General features: G+C 40.5%; 1 protein-coding gene across 1 annotated transcript; it reads right to left on the reverse strand.

Moving 5' to 3' along the window:
* Window positions 1–2,092: 2,092 nt before the first annotated feature.
* On the reverse strand, window positions 2,093–17,929 carry APOOL (apolipoprotein O like). The gene is made up of 9 exons (XM_054388701.1): window positions 17,918–17,929; window positions 11,346–11,450; window positions 10,621–10,740; window positions 9,062–9,116; window positions 8,032–8,130; window positions 7,116–7,207; window positions 5,427–5,513; window positions 3,714–3,867; window positions 2,093–2,245 (listed from the first exon to the last, which is right to left on the reverse strand). Exons 1-9 carry the CDS (start codon window positions 17,927–17,929, stop codon window positions 2,148–2,150), a joined length of 822 nt encoding a protein of 273 aa, XP_054244676.1. The 3' UTR covers window positions 2,093–2,147.
* Between the last annotated feature and the right edge of the window lie 5,746 nt (window positions 17,930–23,675).

A 23,675-nucleotide genomic window follows, 5' to 3' on the forward strand; every position in this document is an offset into this window, starting at 1 on the left:
CTAGTATTCAAATAGAATCTAGGAGCAGAGCAGATGGCTTTTCCTTTGATTTTTTGGTAAACTAGAATCTGATCAAAGGAAGATAGATTAATACAATTTTTGCCATCCAGTCTTGCACTTGAAAATGATAATTTCTTCATCATTTTAATTTCCTGCCCTTATGTCTTCATCTTTCCCTGGAAATGATGTATGAAGCCCAGCCATCTAATTTCTCTATTCCTCCCTCTGTGATGGAACACTGTCTTGTCCAGGAGCTCTGTGAAGATTGATTTAATATTCTGTGAGTGCTGCCTGAATTCTGACAGCTTCCTGGGCCTGAAGAGATGATGAAAGAAACAAAACACATAGATTCTAAATCAGCTGTCCCAAGCAAGTTCTTCTTTCAAATTCACATTTACTGACTATACCTTCCATTGGACTCTATAACAAAGTCCACTGCCTTGCCTGACATTTGGATTCCAAAATGTCCATAATTATCTTTTTCTGAACCAATCACAAAAGCCTTACTTCTTCTATTGCTCATTGATCATTTGTGCCTTGTACACATTCCACTGTGCAGTATCTCCTCACAACTTTGCCAGTTCCACAGTGACACCAGGAACAGTTTGCCTCTGCTTAACCAGTCACTTGCTTTAGTAGCCTTTGCAGAAGGAATCAAGTGGTGAAAGCTTTTATGGATGGAGAACAGGGGGAAATACCCCTTCACATCCCAGTGCTGAGAATACATTCACATGAAGCACCATTTTTTTCCAGGTTTAAATCTTCCAACCAAATTCTGTTTGTATGGTTTGTTCTTCCCGTCCTCTACTTGGCAACAAAGCATTATTTGAGAAGTAACAGAATCCAGCAGGTCAAAGGACAAACTACCAGCACTGTTTCCTTTTGCCCTTTGTGTTGGGAAGTGCCACAGTAGATACAGATGACATCTCACTAGATACCTCTAGGTAATGGGTTGATTATCACTGGGTCCTGATAAAGAGTTGCAGTGTGTTGAAGGAAGACCACCAGATCTATTCCAGTTCTTCTAAGAGTGTGTTGAAGAAAAATGGAAGATGAACAGAAGTGGAGAGATGTACATAATGATAAAAGCAGTGTTTGGAGGTGTTCAAGGCCAGGCTGGAAGAAGCCTTGAGCAACCTGATCTAGTGGAAGGTGTCCCTGTCCAAGGCAGGGGAGTCGGAACTAGACGATCTTTAAGGTCCCATCCAACCCAAACCATTCCATGAATCTATGAAACCTAATTTCTAATTTCATTCTTATGGAAAAAAAATAATCACAGAAATCCAACCCAAATCAATGGTTATTGCATACAAACTTCTGGGAAGAAAATGCTGGCTGCTTTTCACTTCTGTCTGTTACTTATCAGCTCTTTATACATTGACCCTACAGAAGGTTTGCAACTTCCTAAACACTGCTAAATCATTCTGTATAAATTCCAACAGTATCAGCTTCACGGATTAAGCAATTTGCAAATAGTTCTTCAAAGTATTAGGAGAAAATTAACGCATCAGTGTTTTAGAGATCAGTCGTGTTATCTTTAACCCTAAAGTGACATTTCAAGACACAAAAACATGCAGGACAAAAAGTTGTTTCCATTCACCTTTGTAAAAGAGGCAAACCACAACAGACTTTGCAATGAGAGAAAGTGCCTTGTTTATACAACCACTGAAGATAATGCTATTCATATGCTGTAACAACCGACTTTTACCAACAAGAAGTTGCACTTCATTTCAGAGCTGCAAGAAAAGCAACAAGCCTCTGCAAACCCCATCCATCACATTCTTCTTTCAGATCAATGACCATCTGAGCTCAAGTATAGAGTGCTTACATTTCTAAACCCTTTGTGAAGTGACATTTATTAACAAGCATGGCATAGAGAAACCTCCTTGTGAGAAGACACTGACAAATCTCATTTTCTCAGTGTCTCACTAATGACACTGGCAATGAGTAAATTCTCATTGCTTGTAAGTAGTGGGAAACAAAATGTTCACTAAACAGAATTGTGTAAGTCAGTAATACAAGCTGGGATATAAGAAAATACCTGATTAAATTACACCTCACAGAGTATGTACAGTAACAATTAGGCCTTCCCTTCTTCCCCTCTCTTTATCTGTAATACTTTGCAAAGATTTGTAAGCAGATTTGTCTTAGCTTCTAGTACTGTACATATCCACATCCTCTGGGCTGGACTGACCATGGTCCATAAGTCTTGGATCAGGCTTAAATTTTGCTGTCTTCAGTGTTCCTGTGAGAGATATTAAAGGAATTAAATTCAAATAATATATATATATGAGATGTGGAAAACAAACAAATGAAACACTTAATGACACTTTTTGAGAATTACTGTAATACCAAACTCTTATAAAACCCCCAAATATGTCAGTTCTAGTTCAGGCTGTGTGATTCCTGATGATGAAAGCATGTTGTAATTATTAGCATACAGCAGTGGATGGAGAGCAGGACTTCTCCCCACTCTCAATACTTTAACACTACTTCCTGAACACAGCAGTGAGAAGAGATACTGATGCTTTGCCCTACATGTGGAAAGGAAGGGAAAGTTTGGGATGTGGAAAAAAAAAAAAAAAAGTCTTTCTTCTCCCACTGCTCCCAGGAGTGCAGCTGGCTCCCCAAAGCAACTGAATCAGTGTCTTCCCTGAAGCTGCTGCCAGCTGGTAAGAATTCCAAATTCAGAAAAATGCTCTTACTTAAGTTTCACTTCATGACTTACAAAACCAATGAAGTAAGGTTACCAAAACACTGAGCCCTCACCCCCGTCCTGCATGACAGTGCACAGGGACTGACAGATTTAACGATGCTGGAACTCCTGAGGAGCTAAGAGAATATCAAGGCAGATTTTCTAGTGCTGTGCCTCCTACTCCTAGTCTGCTGCTTTTCCAGCTACATCAGTTGGTTTAACACAAGCCACTGTGTTCTGAAAGCTTTGCCCTGTTTGGACTACTGAAAATAAAAATCTCTGACAACACAGAATAATTTAAGGCATGGGGATTTTGAGCTGAAGTAGGGACATGAACTAATTCCATCCATGACAGCAATGACAGAAGATATCTATGCATAAAACTATTAAAGACAGCCTGGCCTGCAGCAAACGCAAAACCACATCAAGGCATTCCACACACTAAACCAGAAAAAACACAAGTGCAAAGCAAAGAAAGATGTGAATGTATGCTAGAGTGAAAACAAAGGGAGAGAAAACCATTCAAACCCCATCCAGATATGCAGTGCTTGCTTTTCAGACAAAACCTGCTGGTAAAGATCACAACAGCTGCAGATACAGAACCCCTAAAAAGAAGGCAATTCAAATGAGCTGTTTTCAGTAAAATCCAGCAGCAAGCCTTTAAATTACACTTGTGGTATTCTGACAACGTAAAGCTATTTTAAAGTAGGTATTTAACAGAAGTACTCATTGCTAATGACATGGGACATGGGCCACACCATATGGAATTAAAGAAAACACTGAGAGAACAACAAATACATAAGAATTCTGATACTGTGACAGGGTTCACAGTGGGAAAACGATCATCCCCACTTCAAGGCTCTGAAGTATGTATCAAAAGACAGCATGTACAATAAATTCTCAAGAATAATATGGTCTGACAGTTTGCTCCAGTTTAAAGCAAGGGTAACTACAAACTTGAGTCATGCCTTGCCACAATTTAACGCCCTGACACTACACTTGAAATGTTTGAAGTCACCTGGTGAAGCCACTGGGTCTTTACTACTCCAAGACTCTACTGGAGAAGAATCTGTTCTGTTAAATGGTCTTGACTCAATAGCAGACTCAGGTTTCATACTAGAAATTTCTTTCTTCTTATCTTCTTGTGGAACAGATTTTGACTCTTGCTGCAGCTGTGAACCAAACATTAATAAAAATTAAAATGGACAGAGGTAAACGCTGTATAGAGTATTGCAAATTAAAGCCTAAAAGCCTGAAAGCTTATCCTGTATGAAATTATTTTCAGATACGATATCATACAGTGATATTCAATAGTGATGTTGAATTGGAAGAACCCCACAGTTCAGGTGCAATAACTTCAAATTCACATGTAAGCAAATATACTTTGTCCCAAGTCTATACTTAGGTCTGATGTTCTCTGTGCTTTTACCTCAGACCCTTATAAGTAAATCACTGTTCAATTACAGATGAGAAACCAAATACGTCCTGCACAAGACTCAAACAGCATTTAGTTTTCACACAGCACTTTCTACCCTTAGGTAACAGAAAATGGAAAGATAAATCCTGGTAACATCCCAGTAACAGAAAACAATATATTGTTTGGAACAGGCTTCACTCAGGGGGGAAAAACGTGTCTTACTGTATCAATTCTTGTTTTGCTATCAGTTGAATAACATTTATCTGAATCTCATTTTCAAAACTCAGAATTCCATTTGTGCTCCTCAGTGGAAATAAAATATAAGGACTGCATGAAAATGAACACTACAAATATAAAGCAAAACACTTCTAAACATTAAGGTAACTGAAAAATGTTCATTTGCTTTTAAAGAGCAAAAAAAACCCTAAACCCAATAAAATCACCATACAAAGCTGAAGTTTTATTCAGAAAAGTACTACTTTTGACAAGGGTTTACAAATTTCCACTGGAACAAACCCCTTTCAGTTTGAAGAGAAAACATGTTTAATTCCGGGATGTACTAACCCAAATTCCATGTGGTTAATATTCCTCTCTGCTTAGTGCTGGCAAGGTCTCAGCTGGCTTACTATGTCCTATCTTGACTACCTCACTTAAAAAAACCAACCTAACAACACAAACCCCTTTAAAACAGAAAAAGGAGAGAGAGAAAGTAGAGAAAGCTCAGAAGAGAATGAGAACTATGTAAGAGTTAGAAAGCCTGCTCTATTTGAAAAGGTTATGCTAGGGAGAAGATAATGCCCAAACCCATGATAAATTTTCCATATATAATAGGTCAACATAAAGAGGTTGCTGACCAATTATTCACCATGGCTGCAATCAGGACAGGACAATGAAAAAAACCCAAGCACATCAGATGCAGATAATTTCTATCACAGGGTAATTAAAACAGTAAGGGGTGTGGAATTTCCTTCACTGTATGTTAAGCCAGTTGTACCTACTGTAACTGTGCTTGTTTTAAATTCAGAATTCTGCTTAGGACCAAAGCTTGAACTGGCATGGGTTCTTTTTGTCAAGATCAAAAATAAGCTGTGAAACTCAACCTTCTCTTGTGCATCTTGCAGGTATTGTAGGACTACACAGGGGATCTCAGTATCTATTGGTCTGAAAAGGCACAATAAATACTAAACACTGAGGTTACAGCCTCACTTAACACAATTAGCAATCTCAACAGTATCAGCAGACCTAGTGCTTGACCTTCTAGTTTACTTTTATCTCCCTTTAGATGTGAATTAGTCATTGCTTCAGCAAGCCTACCTTGGTCATATTTTCTGGTTCTGCCCACAGTGCTCGCACAGCTTCATAGGTTTGATGAGTTGCACAGAGTAACTTTTTCCCTGTTACCTGTTTTTTCAGAAAAGCATAATTTAATAACAGCTTTAAAAACACTAAGACACAGAGACCATTCCAGTGAAGTCCATCTTATTGGCACAGGAAATTGCTTGACCCCATACTAAGACATTTTAATAACCTACTTTTCGTAAGTCTCTCACACCAAGCAAATCCTAAACAATGTTTCAGTTGGTATCAGAAATCCAGAGGTACATTCACATGTCAGATCCACCAACTCAAAATGAAATCCAAACCTGACCAGCAAACAGAGTTTGGGCAGTGTTAGCACAAGAGATTAGAGCAGCAGTTTGATAGGATCCAAACCTGTCTCATTATGTTGGAAATCAAAGACAGTAACACAAAAGGATAAAGGCCCACAAGATGACCTGGCTCATGTTGGTGAGCGCTGCTTTGCTCTCTGAACGGCCAAATCCTCCAGTCTCTCCTCTAAGAGTAATTTTGTAATCTTGCAATACCTATGGAGCACCTTTACAAATGCTCTGCAGAAACAGAATACTTCACAGCTGCAACTACAGAATACTGTGCAAAGGGTGATACCTAATGTAGGCAGGCAGCAAACAAGGATTTAAGTTCCTGAGACAGGTCGTAAGGTCGGTGTAGCTTGCCTACTGATCTCTCCATCTTCCAACCCTGAGATTAAACTCTAATGACAATGAATCAAGAAATCTCACTGTCTCTCGAGAAATAGTAATCCTCAGTGATTTGCACATAAGAAAACAAGAAGATATCAGCTTAGCACTTGCCCAAAGATTTTAGCCACAGTACAGGGCTTTGTGAACTGTACTGTGAAGTACAAAAACACCAAACAAAACTGCCCCAACAAAATTACTAACAATTGATTCATCACAATGGAAAGGTAGAGTAACTGGATTTTAAAATGCAGCAATTTTTAATTCTTATTTCTCAGATAAATGAAGATAGCAGGCTTTTTTTCAGGCAGAATTCAGAGTGATGTTCCACAAATCTTTCTGTCAAAACTTAAATCTGATCATATAAGTAAAAGACTGCTAAGCCCTAGAATCAAACACAACTACTGACATTCCTGTTTCATCAATTTAACACAGAAACGCAGTTTTGAAACTACAAAGTTTGTTGAGGACCTACAAGGAATTCTTATGAAGCAGGGAAACACTGGAAAACTATAGATGAGGAAGAGTTACACAGGCTTTATCTTCTGTTCTTCAGTCCCTTTTTGTGTAGAAAAGTACTGTGTGCAAATACTTCTTGCATACAAAATATTAATACAGTTCTGCTTTACCACATAAACAGCTAAGATAATCTACTCAGGTAGACAACTGCAAGGTGATAGTAACTGGAAAACAGGGATCCAGATTGCCAAGGCTTTATTCTTCATTTACTTTTACATCAGCAAGGTAAAAAAAAATCTTCATTTATCTGAGAAATAAGAATTAAAAATTGCTGCATTTTAAAATCCAGTTATTTTATTAATTTTTTATAGTTATGCAATTAACCCCTGTGAGGCATTATATGTTTTAATGAAGATGAATGTGAATTCTGACTCCTAGTCCCATGATGCATAATGTTCTAACTGAATTCACTGTTAATTCAATACTAAAATACAAGCAAACTTACCTTAGCAAATACCACTGACTGAGCTGGGTAGCAAACAGCAATTCCTAAAGTAGTGAGTCCCACTGGATAAGAAATTTTCTTAAACCTAGAACCTGTAATATAGGCAAATATTTCAACAAATTAAACATTAATGAAATGTAAAACTGAGTAGTTGTATCAATGAAGTGCAATTGTTTAATCCCCTAACCATTGCTTACACCAAACTTAGCATAAAGCAGCTGGAGGAGAGAGTCCTGGGTGTGATAACAGTTCAGTGTGGTCATGTTTGCAGGAGGTACTGATAATCTGAACAGTGGATTCCAGAAACAATCCCAACTTAGATTTTCCAGTATTGTGAAAAATGAGAAGAAGGTCTATGTCATATCAGAGCTGCTGTGTGTATTCACTCTTGAGGACACAGACTGCAGCATTTGGAGCTGCCAGAAGCCTGGCAAATGGAGTCTCTGTTCAAAGGTGAGTGCAGCTGAGCCAGGAGCAGGCTACTGTTCACTGACAAGGAGCCCTCATGACAGATTCTCAAGCCCAAGATTTTTTTTTTTTTATCCATCCACCAAAAAGTGACAGGGATACAAGACTTCAACTATTTTGATTAATGCACTTTTTTTGGTAGAACAGTCAGATAGGAACCCTCAGATATTAGAGATGAACATTTCCTGAACAGTATTTTCTGGCAGGCTAAGTATCATTCCTTTAATACTTATCTTGAAAGAAAGCCCTTTTGGTTTCAAAGCTGCCAAAAACATCCTTTCTGATGTGTATTCTCCTGTACCAGTTTGCCACATGCCAAGACTCTTTAGTTTCTTTCCTCTATGTTCCTTTACTTTTCGAAGTAAAACAAAAAAATATCTTTTGACCGTTAAGATTCTTACATGCTACATTCATCACACCCATAATGTAAATAAGCCCAAATCCCTACCTTTTCTTGCCATCATCATACCAGCTAAGCCTGATATTGTAATCACACCAACTCTGGGAAGAAATTCTGGGGGTGGATTCTTCAGGTAAACATAAGCATCTTAGAATTAAAAAACAAAAGAAGGAAAAAAAAAGAGAAGCACAGAAATTCATTAAACCTTTTATTTCCCTCATAAGAAATAAACATGGAAGTAAAATTGTGAATATCCAAAACTGAGAACAGTCCAAGAGTGGATATTTTTGCTAAGGAATAAAGATTCCTCATTCTCTCACACTCTGCAGCCTGTGTTAGAACAGACCTAGAATCACAGTCCTTGAAACACAGCAGCACAGTTAACATTTTTTCTCCTTAGGTACTTTGTGCTTTGTAAAATCTTAGTCTTTGACAAAGAAAAAGGAAAACATAGCCTTAAGTTTTGATTTTACTGTGAGTTAATATAAATTAAATGAGACAACACATATTTCGGAATTTTCCAATATACTATTTTTAAGGAAAATAACTGTTCTGTAGTTTCTGATACTAAGCTTTAACACAAATACTGCTCATAACTTGTGCTAGTACTAATAAATTGCTTTTATAATTAGGACAGGTTATAGAACTTCCATCCTTGCAATATTCTAGAACTGACTGGACAGAGATGTAAGAAACCAACTTTGCCCCTCCTTTAAGCAGATGAATGGACCAGATGATCTATAGAGGTGCATCTACAGAGATATCTATGAATCTACAAAGATCCAACTGCAACGATTCTGCAATACTTTGATTTTAAGAATAAAGCTAAAAATCCACAGAATGACAAATGCAACTTAATTGGTCAGTTCTCATTTAGAACAGAATCAACGCTGCACAATGAATTAAGTGGTGCCACTTTTTTTCCCTCCACACTTGAGGAAAGTATTCCAGTACCCTCCCACTTCCACCCTTTCCCCCTCCTCTCCCTGTAACTAGAATTTGCTGGTCCAACCATCTTTCTAAGTCACAAGGACAAAGAAGAGAAAATTCTTACTTCAGACATACGTGACTTGCTTACCTTTTCCAAACTGAATTGAACCCTTTATTCCATTTTTAATAAAGACAAAAGCATCCTACAAAAATAAAACCAAAAGAAAACAACATGAATACAAAGCCTTTGGAGAAGTACATGTTTTCAGTACAAAACTACTTGGTTGATACATATGGCTCAGAGCAATGAGACAGAGAAATATTGTGTAACCATAAAAAATCCAAACCAGATCCATCATCTTCTGGAAAGGCTGTGCTGAGATCTAGCCCCCTTTCTGACTACCATGTTTATATTTGTACAGCTTACACCTATATTTAATTTTTTTTAACATCTCATTAATACAGTAAGATCACTTTCAGAATTTCAAATGTTTCAGGAACAAAACTGTAGCGCAGCCAAACACCTGGACACTTACTGCACAGAAAAATTCAAGAAAGAAAATTCAGTTATAAAATACAGACTGCTGTCCCTAGAGAGACTTACATAGTAAAACTGACTTTGCCTTTTAGTTTGTGAAGATAGCCCTCAGTTTCCCTAAAGATAATCAATACTGATTTAGACTAGGATGTGTGCTCATCTAGTTCACATTACCTCCTTCAAACTGCTGTTTACTGAATTACAACCCCTTCTACTATTATTAATATCGTTGTGCTCAGATTGCTAAACCAATCGAGTAAATGCAAACTCTTTAGATTAATGAACAAGGGCACTTCAGTCACGTCACCGAAACCACCTGCTTGTAGTAACAGAATTGCTACCACCAGAGGTCACTGCTACCCAAGCTCCAAAAACCTCCTCGGACTCAGGGCATGGCAAAGTTTGATGGATATTTGTAACTACATCATTGCATTTATGCACTCACTGACAAACCTTCACAGACCAGTGGATTACAGATTTACAGAAAAAAAACAGGAAGACATTTTGATTTCTCTGCGTTTTTCAAATAGTAGGGTCTACCTTTTTTTTTGTAAGAGAAGAATACAAGTGTAACATTTCCCACAAAGGACAGTCAGGGTAAAGTCTTCGACCAACACTTAAGAGAACAGTGACAGGCATCACATTTTATTCTCTGCCTACAATACTCAATACAGGTGACTAGTTAATAATAACTTGCCTGAACAGTTACATTGGATGGACTCAGTTTGTCTTTTCTAAGTACCTAATCAGGTCTTTTAACCTGCACTTTGGAAGCAGCTTGCTCTCTCTCAGTGGAGTGTACCTGGAATTTCAGACTCCTAAATATCAAGTTCTGCTAGCAAAAATTTACCTACATTACTCATGCTGTAGAAGGCTGACCCAAAGATATCTCTGAACCTGGCATTGTGGGCTGGCCAAGATCCAGTTCAACAATGACTGAAGGGGGCCTATTTGTCTCACTGCCTTTTGATTTGGAAAAAAGAGCAAACAATCAAGTTCCCTGTTATAAACACAGCAGAGAAAAACAAGAGAAGGCCTCATTTCTGCATCTTAAGCTGTGGGTTGTGCTCACACAAGGAACTGCAAAACCATTCAGGGTTAGTTCAACGTTTTAGCTGAGTTATGTCAGAATGTGCAGGGAGCTTTGGATGCAGTTCTCTCTCTCTCACCTTGCACCACCCGACATAGCGGCCGGTTCTCTGCCTTACTGAAGAAAATTGCTTCTGCAAGTGGCCAGGCTGCTCTTCAACGTACTTTGACTCCAGAGGTGGTGGACAGTAAATCGGAAGCTGGAAAGAGAAGCACAGCTGTACTGCAGGGAGATAGCTCTGTACACTCATTAGTATTTACACTGAATAATACCTTTTAAGACCACAGACCCTTAGTGCTCCCACTACAGCAACAGAACCTCCACATGGAAGCACGCTCTCTCAGATCCACAAGCTTACTCTGCATGAGTGTGACTGCAGGTTAATTCTTTAGAAATGAAAACTGAAAGTGGTGTAGAAGTTCTAAAAGCAGAATTACCGAGTATGATAAAAATACCTTTTATTCAGAAAAAACATGAGCAGAATATCTGGAAGATGCACTAATGTATGACTGGAGATTGCACAGTAGGAAAGGACTATTATAATCAGTACTATACTCGTTTTTTCTGTCTTCAGTCTGGAAATGTAATAATGAAAATGAGATAAAACGTCACTGACTTGCTATTGTAACACTTCATGTTTCATTTGTGCTAGAGCGGCCAGCCATTTAAAAGGTAATTTTTATCATCACCTATTACTTAGCTCTGTATTTTATTCACTGGGCAATACAATTCCATGGAAAGAGATGGTATTCTGCAGATTCTTCTAGCACTCTTTTAAAGACTGACCAACAGCAAAATTCTCACCTGGTGTGGCTTCACCAGCTGACCTTTGGATTCCTTCTCTGTAGCTGCATACACAGTAAAACATGCAAAGGGCAGACTAGAAGAAAGAACTGCCAGCTTCACCACCTGGGACAGAGACATGAAAAAAGGGAGTCTTAATGCAGTCACAAAAAAATCACTCTAGGAAAATCTGGACTTTACTATGATGTTCTGCTTGACCAAACATGGGATTGAACAAGTCACTTTTAGAATCATAGAGTTGTTTTTGCTGGAAAAGACCTTTAAGATCCTTGAGTCCAACCACTAAAACCTTTATAAAACAGTACACCTTTCAGAAACCTGTTCTGTCTTAGACAAGATATTCTCAAATTACAATGGTAAAGAAAAAGATAGGGACAACTGACAGCAACAGTTAGGTCTAAAGTACCAGTTAGAATTGTGTGTCCAGAATTGTGCTGCTTACATCACCCCCTAAGCTAAATTAGGTTTTAATCTATTCAACATACTCCAAGTCAGGGAATAAACCTCTTGTTTCAGCAAAACACATCTCAACTTTATTAATAGGAATTCTCCATAACAACAGACAAAACATCATCTCCTTTCTAGTTCAAAGAATGGTTCAACTACTACCTGTTTGGAACAACTTCCCTTTGACAACAAAAGAAAACTCAGGGCAGTTACTGGCATTAAGAATCACTTTTTGAATCACCTGTGTTGTGGTGTAAATTACAGATGTAGAGGTTTGGTCCTGAGTTTCATGCCTACTTAGAACATTAAAAAAAAAAACACCACAGTGTATTACATAAACACAGCTTCACCTGTAAACAACTGCCTTAAGACTCCAACCAGAGCTGGTATTACACCTGCTGCCATACCATGTGTTTTACAACTTGCCACAGTATTTACAGCATCTGCAGTTTTGGCAGATTATGGTTTCTTCTGTATCAGTAAAAACTTGTCTCTTCTTCACCTGAAGCATGTTTGAAGCTTCATAAAAACAAGTATGAAAAACATTCCCAGGATCTGCATAAAGGTGATGTGGTAGTGACCCTGCTTTAGCAGGGCAATTGAATTGGATGATCTCCAGAGATCACTTCTAGTCCCCACCAGGTTGGGATTCTGAGTGCCAGAAAAACATAACAGCAGGGATAAAACCAACTTGGTTTTGGAAATACCTTAAATCTCTAGTATAGATCTCTACTACATCATCAGTGTTATCTCAGCTTCCAATTGGAAATACCATGCCAGAGGAGCAGGATTTATTCCATAGCATTTAGGTGTAGTAATGAATAAACGATGAACATGGAGAAAGGCAAAAGCACCATGCTGAACGAGCTCAGGTTCCTCAGACTCCAATCATATGCATATCATACCACTCAAGACAGCAGAACACCATCACCTCTGAAGTGCACTGTGTGATCCTCACACCAAACCTTTCAGAACATACAAACACAGCCAACCACAAAGCTGGAGGAGGACACTGCTAAGATGAGTGGACCCTTGTGAAAGAAGGGGCAAGCTGACAGTGCCAGAGCTGAAAGATGTAGGACAAAGCTCAAAATGATTCCTCAGTTGCATTTTTTTCACAGGGGGGCCAAGGTGAAGAAGTGTTATGCAAGCCTTCTCTATATTCCCTTTATTAATATGAAGTGCTGCCATTCTGCACATACAGCTAAGGTGCCCCTTCCCTCTCCTTGGAGCACGAAACCTTCTTGTCAGCATCATTATAGCACCACCCTAGAAGTCTGCTAGTGCCTACTGTTTAGTTCATGCTTTTCTCCAGCACAGAAATGGCAGGACAATGTGTAGGATTGAGCTCGTTTGCTTCAAGAAACAGAACCCCATCTGCTTTTCTCTTCAGGTTGGGCTGATGTCAGGAAATTCTTCTAATGCACCTATGTCAGCTGTAAACTCCAAACCCCCACAACTCCAGCTCAGCTAAGCTGGCAAATCTCAGCTGGCAAAGCCATCTCTGTAAACACAACCATGTTGATTTGCATGCATTATCCTCTTAATGTGCATTAGTGAGACCCCATCGCTACACTTTACTTTGAAGTAGGCCTGGGGGCACTGATACAGAGCTGCTGGAGACAGCCACTAGATGAAAGCTGGAGAGATGGGAACAGCACAAAACAGAGACTGAGTGAAGCTGACAGGTGGGGCAGGGACTCAAAGGCAGGACCCTGTGGTAGCTGCTGCCCACTTCCTCACCTGAGGAGGGAGGTTTACAGATAGCATACATACACACCATTGTAGGAGCAGACACTGCAAGCTAAGCCAACAACGCTTCTGGATATGGAGTGGGGCAGAGAGAGAGACACCAAAAGTCATGTTACTAGAGAAATTGTTGTTCCCGTGTTGACCTGTCTGTGCTGGCGAGCATGGACATGGTCAGAAGACAGAGGTGACACCTCTTCCACAAATCTAGACAAAAAAGTCCTACATATAGGAAAATGCAGCCATGCTGGGATCACAAATGATACCAGCACTGTGGAAAAAAATCACTTAATGACATGTTGAAAAAAGGTTTAACATATATTGCTCATTAACATCAAACATCAGTGATTAGCACAGTCAGTACAGCTTAGGTTCCAACTGCTATACTGAGGAGCACTCATTCTTTCATGCCTGCATGGCCACCTCAGCAGCAAAAGTTACCAGAAGGCTCTGTTGGCTCAGGTCTGTCCAACGCAGGAGTTGCTCTCCTGGCACTGAACAACACCAGGACATGGAAAATAGGTGTGAGCGGATGGCACTAACCAAAATATAAACTAATTAGCACAAAAGTAGACTTTCTGATAATGTTGCTCAAGAGAGAAATGCCAGAGTATGAGCTACAGAAGTTATCTAAGAAGGGAAAGCCATCCTCAAAGGAAAATCTGTATCTTTAAAGCACTATGAGAAGAAAGGGTTTAAAATGTATCCTAATTCAGCCAGCCTATTTCTGTACACAATGCTGCCAAGACCACACACCAATATCCAGCAGATACCAGAAGGAAAATAAAGTTTGGAAGTGAGAAGCCATGAAAACATTACATTGTTCACTTAACACATTTGATTAATTTGGTTTAGAAATTCACAACAGAGCTTATTGCACTAAATGTGAAAGAGAATTACCAGGAACGATGAAGTAGCCCAGTCCTGACTGACAGTAACTGCTTTACTTTTGGAGCCTGAAGACAAATGCATCAATGTTTTAAAATCCAAGTGAGCAGCTGCACAATTATTCCAAGAAGGTTTCACTCTTGTCTACTGAAATCACAAAAGACTGAGGTGAAAGAAAAGTAACATCACCTTGACTACACAAAAGAGGCTTCACCACACTGAGCTGTCTGTCCACTTCCTTTATCCAAAGGGGAGGTATATGGAAAATAATTCTGTTCACTAAGTTGGCTCTTAAGTTATTAAAATTAATTCAAGGGGTAGTATGTATTTTAAAAAAAGAAAATTATCTACTGCTTAGCTGAATACATTGGCTATTTTACCTATGAAATCTTCTAAAACAAGTTACTACGAACTAAGAAATAACAGGATTATGTTGTTGTAGCAAAGATGGGGAAAAGAACACAGAGAAAAACATCTGCAAGAAGATTGAGGTGTAAAAAAGGCCAGAATTACAGAATTACAGGGGCATCTTGGAGAATGCTTCCAGAATGCCAGTCAACAACTGATTCAAACCAAAAAATATTCTCTGATGAATTCAGGAAATATTTAAATTCACTCTTTAAAAACTGAAACAGTAAAACATTTGCTCCGCATTTCACTACTAGCTCTGTGTTTATCTGAATTAATTCTCTGCCACAAGCCCTATGAATCTAACTGAAGAAAATTACCCAACCCAGTCCCTAATGGCAACAGATCTGAACACCTGCAGTTACAAAAGCCCTGAGCCCAGATGATATCTTCTGGAGATGAATTTTATATGAAGACAGATCTAAACATCACCAGAATTACAGATGATAGAAATTACCAACCCTAATACTCTGGATGGTTGTAGAAGGAAAGGCCAATGGCCAGAGTAGTAAGATTTCCAGTAACACCAGTGCCATGCTACTGACACTGCCATCACACTGCAACACATACCAGCAGTAGGTTGTTTTTTCCACAGGCATAAAAAGGACATTGGATATTTCAAGGCACTACACAGTGCAGACTAACAGATGTAGCAGTATTTTTGATGAGAAGACTGAACAGCAATTATTTGCTTAAGAACTTTATTATATGTTCTCTAGCAGAAAATTGTTACAGCTTTGGCTTTTAATAGCAGAGTTAGAGTAAAACTAATCAAAATATAACAATAAAGCTGTCAAATGTACCTGCATAATTCTGCCTTTAAGTCTTTGCGTTTCAAACAATCTACTTCAAAGTGTTAGAATCTTATCAAAGATCAAAAATACAGATTCTATTAAAAAAAGTTAAAAAGCTACATCACTACAAAGAACTCAGTCTTCTACTCCAAAGATGCAGAATAGAAACCAAAGCATAATATAAGCCACATATTTAATTTATGCTAATCTCCAAGACATTATGTATTGCTTCTCGCTGAAACTCTCCACATTCTGTGTGTGCTTCCAGAACTGGAGCACAAATAAGGAAACTTGTGTTCAAGGTAGGAACAAGGCTCAAAATGAAAACAGGTAATCAAAAGAGTAGGCTATATGCAAACCCCTGATGTGTATACCTATATATCATAGAATGGTTTGGGTTGGAAGGGACCTTCAAAAGTCATCCAGTCCAACCCCCCCATAGCAGTCAGCAGGGACATCCTCCACTAGATCAGGTTGCCCAGAGCCCTGTCGAGCCTGACCTTGAATATCTCCAGGGATGGGGCCTCAACCACCTCCCTGGTCAACCTGTTCCAGTGTTCCACCATCTTCATGGTGCAGAACTTGTTCCTAATATTCAATCCAAATCTGCTCTTCTCTAATTTCAAACCATTGCCCCTCCTCCTGTCACTGCAGGCCTCTGTAAACAGACTCCCTCCATCCTTCTTGTGCCCTTCAGGTACTGGAAGGCTGCTAGGTTTCTCTCTTCTTCTCTTCTCCAGGCTGAACAAGCCCAGCACCCTCAGCCTGCCCTCATAGCAGAGGTGCCCCTATATATATATTAAAAAGTATATGCCAAATCTAGTATTTTAATTTGGATATGTATTTATTTATAAATCTCTGTTGACAACTACAAAAAAACCCAAAACCCACAGAAGTGGAACAAAGCATCCTTACATTTCAACTCAGTTTACTGACTCCAGATTTGTCTACAATCTTTGTCTGCTGGATGGTAACCCAGAGAGAGAGAAAACTTATGAAGAATAAAATTCCATTGATTTTTTAATAGTAAATAATAAAGCACACATGAAATTAAGTCTCTTCACTAAAAGTAATGCCATCATTCAAATTCATGTGGCAAACTGTACCACTTGCAGATCACCAAGGCATACAACAAAGCCAAATATGGTGGGTTTTTCAATCTACGTGTCTCATAACAAGCTATGGTGAAATGCTTCATTTTCATTCCTTTGGCTGTCCTCATTTACATCATCTTTGCAGATATATGTATGCTTTAAATGTTTTGCGAAAATAAAGATTCATGTGAGGGCAACCTATTCGTCAGTTTGACTTTGAAAAACTGGGAAACGTGACTAAATATTTTGAGACAGCCTAGCTCTTTACAGGCACATTTCCCTCTGTTTAACAGCACTGTATTATCTCTACAAATAAAGATATTTTAGATACTCCTGACCCTGTTAGTTTGTAGCAGCATGATTTTTACACCCTTGTTTCAGTGAGGGTGTAACAGTAGCACACTTTACAGTGCTACTACCAAACCAGTATCTTGGTATTTCATCTCCCGAGGAAGAAGTGGAAGGGTTTCACAAGCTGTAAGTAAGTTGAGAACCAAGAGGAGCACTTCTTTTATTCCCTGCTGTAAAATTTAGCTAATCTTTTGAACCTGCTCTTTCTCCCTCTGGTTCTGCAACGGAGAAAGCAGCACCGAGACCTCTTACTTTTTTACTACTCTGTCTGAACCCATGGTTACAGGCTGAAGGCATGTTCCCACTCCGAGAAGCCACGACTCATCTCCCTATGCTGGAGGAGAGACGTTGTGGAGCCAGCCCAATTTCAGCATTGGGAAGGTCGGTGCACGGCGACCACCGAGGCCTGCGGTAGCACCACCCCAAAGACCTACTCGGCCTGGCAGGCCTGGCCGCTTCCCCCGCAGACACCGCGCACTCCCCACGCTCCTCCGGCCGGAGCAGCCGGCGGGCCGGGACTGCACGCACCAGCCCGGCCAGCTCCATGTGACTCGCCGGCTGAGGCTGCCTCTGGGCCGCGCAGCCCCGCCGGAAAAGAGGCTCCCTCCCCTTCCTCAGCCGGCGAGGCCCAGCGGGGCGCCCGGCCCGGCTCTGAGGGGCGGAGAGCGTGTGGGCAGGCCGCGCGGTGCGGGCAGCTCCGGAGCTGCGGGGGAGCCGGCAGAGCCCCCGTGGGGTATCCTCCCGCTGCCGCCAAGGCCATGGGTGCCTGTGAGCAGGAGGGGGAGCGCCAGCCGAGGGAGCCGCCGCAGCACTGCCCTCCCTCGCGCAAGGCGGCACTCACCTTGGCCGCCATGTTAGCGACACCCCCGCGCCCTACGGCGAGCGGCGAGGGCCCAGCGCTCGGCGGCGGGCGGGGTTCCGAGTACCCGGCTGGGCCGGGCCCTGTGGCCCCGCGGGAGCTGGGGCAAGCGGCAGCCGCTGAGGTCGGGAGTGACCCGACGGGTGTCGCGTGAGTGGCGCAGCCGCGGGGGAGGAGCGGGACCTCAGCGGTTCCCTCAGCGTCGGAGTGCGAGATTGGCACGGAAACGCTTGACAGGAATAAATATCGCAGGATCGAGAACGGCAGTAGCGGGAGCGTTGTGATAGCTCTGAAAGACACCGTGCTCCGTTACCTGCCTTTAGTCCTGCGCTGCGGAGTGCCTGGCATGGAAGACCCGAGTCTGGCAGTGTGCTGGTCAGTGTGGCCCCTGCAGTGCGGGCCGTGGAGGTACTGCCGGTGCCGGCGCCTTCAGCCGAGGCAGCACACATGCTTCAGTCCCGTCGTGAACTGACATCTCTCTGGTACTTCTCTTGTTTTTCCTTCTGCCTCCTAGAAAACGTCCTCCCCCCAGCATCTACATCAGAATACATGATTACTGATACTATTTCGATGAGAAAAGTGCAAAGCCCAGATGGTGCCATTTAAAAACACAAAAACAAGGAAATGACCAGAACGATTTTCTGAGAAGTGTTCGTGTTGAGCAGCCACGGCTTGAGCTGCTGGAGTGGCACCGCAGGTGTGGTCAGGCCAACCTGGCTATCACCTCTGTCTGCCCCATTCTAACCCAGATCTGCTGCTGGACCGTGATTGCTCTGAATTCAGATACTAGAGAATACCCACACAGAGAAAAGCCCAAAATGTAAGTGCAGATAATTCGTTTATTGAAGTCCAAATTTACAACTAAAGTTTACAACTTTTTTTTTTTTTTTTTACTTTTTTTCCCCAAAACAAAAGCTTTGTTTGAATTTAGGAAGAATAAATGTTCTTTTTAATAATGTACAGACTATATCTCTTAAATAAGTTAATATCTTTGAAAAAAGAGCAATATGTTCCTTTTTTAATGTTGCAGTGCAACTTACAACTTACACGTCTGTGCAATGTACCATGAGGTATATGCCCAGTGAGCAACACACAGTGAAGTTTTCCATTCATAAATTTTCATTGTAGACACACAAAAAAGTTACCAAGTTAATCTGTGATAGAAAAAACGCAGCCAGTTACTGTAACTCACACAGAACTCATCCAGAAAGAGGGGAAAAAAGAAACCTAACGCCCATTGCCTATAGAAACTATTGGATCATCTCCCAACATAGACAAGTATAAAATTAAAAATACTGTTGTGAAACTGAAGGAATACTGTATTATCCAGGGGTTGAAACCTACTTTTACCTCTACTAGCCTAGAGCAGTTCGTTTTCTCTCTGTGTAGCATCCATGAGCTGAGGGACTTCACTATGGTACCAGGAGAGCATCTGCTCATAAAAGTTCTTAAGTGAGATGGAGGTTATAGAAAAGTTGCAGAGTGCTCAAACTGTGACATAACTCAGACGTCCTCCCCCCCATAGGCAGGGACTTTACCATTGCCTCTCAGTTCATCTCACAGCTGATTAGAAAAACAAGGCTGAACCATGGAAGGTTACTGGTGTTCGAAGCTTAACCGCTTCAAACTTCTCAAGATGGCTCTAAACCACTTATTGTTCGTAATGACAGAAAACATGTATTTATTTATTTTAGAAAGAACCAACCACAACATAACTTGGTGATAAATAACAGTTCTGCCTCTAATACCTATATACACACTGCTTGTAAACAAAAAATGCCCACAGGTCATGGAATCTCCATGATTTTATACAAGGCGCTATAGATTGTTTTTTTGTTTTTGTTATTGAAAACAGTCCTAGTGAAAGTTTGGTTTATAACCTTCTATTGCTACAGAAACAGTAAGAATGTTTATATTTACAAAGAAACAAAGACCATGGAGACCCCAGAGTGTTATTTGCTAAAGGTTTAAAGTCAGTGGGGTTCTCAAACTATGCGTTGTCAGCATGTTCAGGTGTAACTAACAGTGCAGGTTGAACACCAGCAGTACTATACTCTAGTGCTTTGGTATTTCAACCCCTGAATATACAGAGACATTACTACAGCCTACTTCACAGTTTAATGCAAGTAAAGTGCAAGCCATAGTACAAGGGTGTCATACATTTCCATACATATAAGCATTATCTAAAAAAGGCTCTCTATACAAGTTTTTATTAGCTACGTTAGTAAACTAGACAGAAGTCACCTATGGCCCAGCAATTAATGGTCTTACAAGGATATTTGTAATACAGTATGTGTCAAATGTAAAAACTTTATTAATACTAGTGCATTTCTTTTACATCCTAACCTGTTTCCTTTCCAGATTTTTAAGCTGAAATCCTTGTTTCTCAGTAAAACAGAAGTCTTAACTGGTAGCAAGGTCTAACTGGTACTTTGGCCAGTGAACATGATTTGTTAAGACATATTTGTTCAGTGGTTTCTAGTGACAAAAATGCAGTAGAGTCAGTACCTATAATGTGGCATCCTGGTTTATTCTGCAGCATTCAGCCAGATGCATTTTCGGTCAGTAAAAAGATCTGTGTTGATACTCTCACTGGTGCCTGAGAATGAGGAATACCCTAGAAATGTAAGGACAGAAGCTGGAGGGCCTGGCTGGTCAAGTAACAGTTTATTGACATGTTTTATCAGTTTACAGCACTGCTTTCTTTCAAACACTGCTCTGACAGTGGCTTGGATGCTTACAGCAAAGTCCCTAATTGTTGCTTTTAACATTGATGTGTGTGTCTGATAAAAATAAACTGCCTAGCCTGCTTTATAGGTGGATGTGGTTCTTTTCCTGAAGGTAACAACAGGCAGTATCTGCCTGAATGTTTCAATTGCTTTTATTAAGAGTAGGTCCCAGTAGTATATGGGCTCTCTCAAAAACTGATAAAAGCTTAAAGGATGTTATTTATAATACTCCTTCTGAATGTGGAAGTATGGTATAAACGGTGAGCTTTGAAGGAATGCTGCTTCTGTTAGTTGTGTCAAAAGTAGAGTTGCTGCCTACACAGTAGTGGGTGGACTATCAGCAGTACAACATTACGCTTATATGTTATGGGGATAAAGAAAATGATTTCTAAAACCAACTAAGAACATAGGATTTACTAGTTTCTGTTCAAATAACATTGTAGTTTCCATTCATCAACTGATATGGCTCAGGTTTGGTTTTCAGTTGCAAGCCCAGGTTTGGGTTTGGGTGGGATAAGAGGAGACAGGGAACTAACCCCATAGTAGTCTGCCTGAAAAAGTGACTCAGACCCTTGGCTTTGTTGAGGGAAACATTCTAGAAGAAAAATAATTTTTTATTACTTCATGCAAATTAATCAGCTAATACTGCTTCTTCAGTATTTCCTGTTACTACCCATTTTCAGTACTAGTGGTGAATAAACGTAATTTGGCAACAGGGAAGGTGGTGCATTGTCTCTAATGAGATTTTTAAGCTCTGTGGTCCAAGGCATGTGGAAAATCTACAAACCTACACTCCAAGGAAAAAGGCATTGCTATAACCTGTGCCCTTCTCTCCTCCCTAGAAATGCAGAGTTTCTATTGTGAAAACTGAGGAGTAATTAAAAATCCTTTATGAGACCAAGTTATCACTTATTCCTCTGATATTACACTAGAGACATGAGTGCACTATAAATGGCATTTTCAGAGCTGACACCCAGTAATACAAACAGATCTGTGCTCTCTTTCTTAAGGAATCTCTCCAGGGCTGGCTCCAGTGACAGTAGTCAGGATCTCTGTAGAGAAACAAGATTTGCTTGTGCAAACAGATTGTTTGAAGTATAACTAGAATTACAGAATCACAGAAAATTAGAGGTTGGAAGGGACCTCCAGAGATCACTCCAAATCCCCTGCCCATGCAGAATCACCTAGGGTAGTCTGCGCAGGAGCACATCCATGTGGGTTTTGAAGGTCTCCAGAGGAGACTCCAGAACCTCTCCGCGCAGCCTGTTCCAGTGCTCCGTCACCCTCACTGTAAAGAAGTTTCTCCTCGTGTTGAGGTGAAATCTTCTATGTTCAAGCTTGTACGCCTTGCTCCTTGTCTTATTATTGCACACCACCAAAAAGAGATTGGCCCCTTCCAGAAGCAGGCTCGGATGCACGGATTCTTAAATGCAGTATCTGTATTGCACTTTGCATTCCACTTATTTCAATGACCATGAAAGTTGTACCTACATCCAGAAAGTAGAAAGTCACTGTGGGGAGGGAAGGGCTGCAGCATGGAGTTGAGTATGAGTGCAAAATTATGACCAAACTCATGTGAAATGACTTTCAAATGCTGGCTGATGCCTGTGAAAGAACAGTCTTTGTATTGCTTAATTTGACAATTACATTTTGCTTGCTCTGAGGTATAAGCGATGCTATACAAATCTTTCAGACTTCTCCCAGCTAATCTTAACCTCATTATAGCAAATTTCTCCAGTGTATCTCCCTTCACCTTATGAATCTCTTGAATAATTTATCTTGACTATTCAGTGCAATTCAGATTTGATGAGAACTGCTCTCTAAGAGCAGAACACAGACTCATGGCTCCAGGAATTTCAGAAAAGATGAATTCATGACACTGATAGATTTAAAGATAAGCTGAGCAAAAGTGTGATCACTCAACTTTTTGTCTCATCCACTCACATTTCAGAGATTTTTATTTTTACTTTCAGAAATTAAAATTGAGGTTGTCTGTTTTCCTCACTATTTGTTTTTTGAGGCCTAAGACATAAATCTTCCTAATGATGTTTCTAATTTCCAGCTGTACCTGTAAGTAACACTTTAGAATGGAAATAGCTTATTTTCTTATGGAAGTGCAAACCATCCTTTGGGTTTGAAACAAAAACCATGTTTAAATTTCTTTATGAACATAGAAAATTCAGTCCATTTAATCGATGCTGTAACCATCTATCACTGCTTGCACCTAGAATATGAACTGGTTTCTGAATGCTTCCTTCACTGTCATATTTCTCCTACTGAAATATATAACTTTTAGACATCTGATATGAAAAAAAGCCAGGCCCACGGAGGTAGGGGGGGGGCACACTGAAGCAGCGTGTCCACAAAGGACTCTGCCTCATGGGAGGGACCCACACTGAAGCAGTATGTCTGCGAAGGACTCTGCCCCATGGAAAGGACTCATGCTGAAGCAGTTCCTGAAGAACTGCAGCCCATGGGAGGGACCCCACACTGGGGTTGGGGAACAGTGTGACCAAGGAGCAGCAGAGAAGTGCTGTGATCTAAATTTAAATTCAGCCTCTGTCCTCCGTCTCCCTGTGCCACTGATCAGGGAAGGAGGTAGAAAGCTGGGAATGAAAGAATGAAATTGAGCCTGGAAAGAAGGGAGAAGTTGGGGGAAAGATGCGATGGTCGCTAGTAAGCAATCTCCCTGTCCTTGACCACAAGCTTTTCCATCATACTTTCTCCCATCCTGTTGAGGAGGAGGTATGAGCACACCTTGGAAGGCATCTGGCAGACAGCTAGGGTCAGCCGCTTTGTGAACTCTGAGCTGTGCAAACAGGATACCTTCACCCAGCTCTGGCTTTGTGAGCGACTAACTCTCTTCCTGGATACTAGGATCTAGTTGAGATGACATTTTTTTCTACATTATATAGCACTGTATGAATTTTACAGTTCTTCTCTATGAAAGATGAAGAAGTTTATCTTGTGAAAAAACAATCAGCAAGTATCTGTCTTTAAGTGAAGTGACA

The sequence above is a fragment of the Indicator indicator genome, chromosome 17 (genome assembly GCF_027791375.1).
Source record: "Indicator indicator isolate 239-I01 chromosome 17, UM_Iind_1.1, whole genome shotgun sequence".
NCBI classification, from domain to species: domain Eukaryota; kingdom Metazoa; phylum Chordata; class Aves; order Piciformes; family Indicatoridae; genus Indicator; species Indicator indicator.